Source organism: Echiichthys vipera (assembly GCF_963691815.1).
Source record: "Echiichthys vipera genome assembly, chromosome: 11".
NCBI classification, from domain to species: domain Eukaryota; kingdom Metazoa; phylum Chordata; class Actinopteri; order Perciformes; family Trachinidae; genus Echiichthys; species Echiichthys vipera.
The window spans coordinates 75,001-75,285 of NC_139836.1; the positions used below are offsets into that span (position 1 = coordinate 75,001).

A 285-nucleotide genomic window follows, 5' to 3' on the forward strand; every position below is an offset into this window, starting at 1 on the left:
CGGAGGAAACTGCGGCTCCGCGTATTTACAGCTGAGCACCAGAGACTCCATCCCGGAGCGGCTGCAGTTATAGAGCTATAGAGCTATGGAGTTATAAAGCTATAAAAGTATAAAGATATAAAGTTATAAAGTTATAGTTTAGTAGATTAATAGATTTTAGTAGTTGAGCAGATTTTAGCAGATGAGCAGATTTGTGGCGCGGCTGCAGTTATAGAGTAATAAAGATATAAAGATATAAAAGTATAAAGTTATAGATTAAAAGATGAGCAGAGTTATAGATGAGTA

At 35.8% G+C, this 285-nt stretch overlaps 1 protein-coding gene across 1 annotated transcript in view; it reads right to left on the reverse strand.

The window, feature by feature from the left end:
• The window catches only part of LOC310953907 (homeobox protein Hox-D4b-like), a gene marked incomplete at both ends in the record, with an annotated part of 3,142 nt that extends 3,091 nt beyond the window's left edge, over positions 1-51 (reverse strand). Inside the window, one exon of the mRNA XM_083923172.1 lies at positions 1-51. This exon is cut by the window's left edge and continues 48 nt beyond it. Within this exon, the coding sequence (XP_083779298.1) occupies positions 1-51 (51 nt within the window).
• Positions 52-285: the final 234 nt, after the last annotated feature.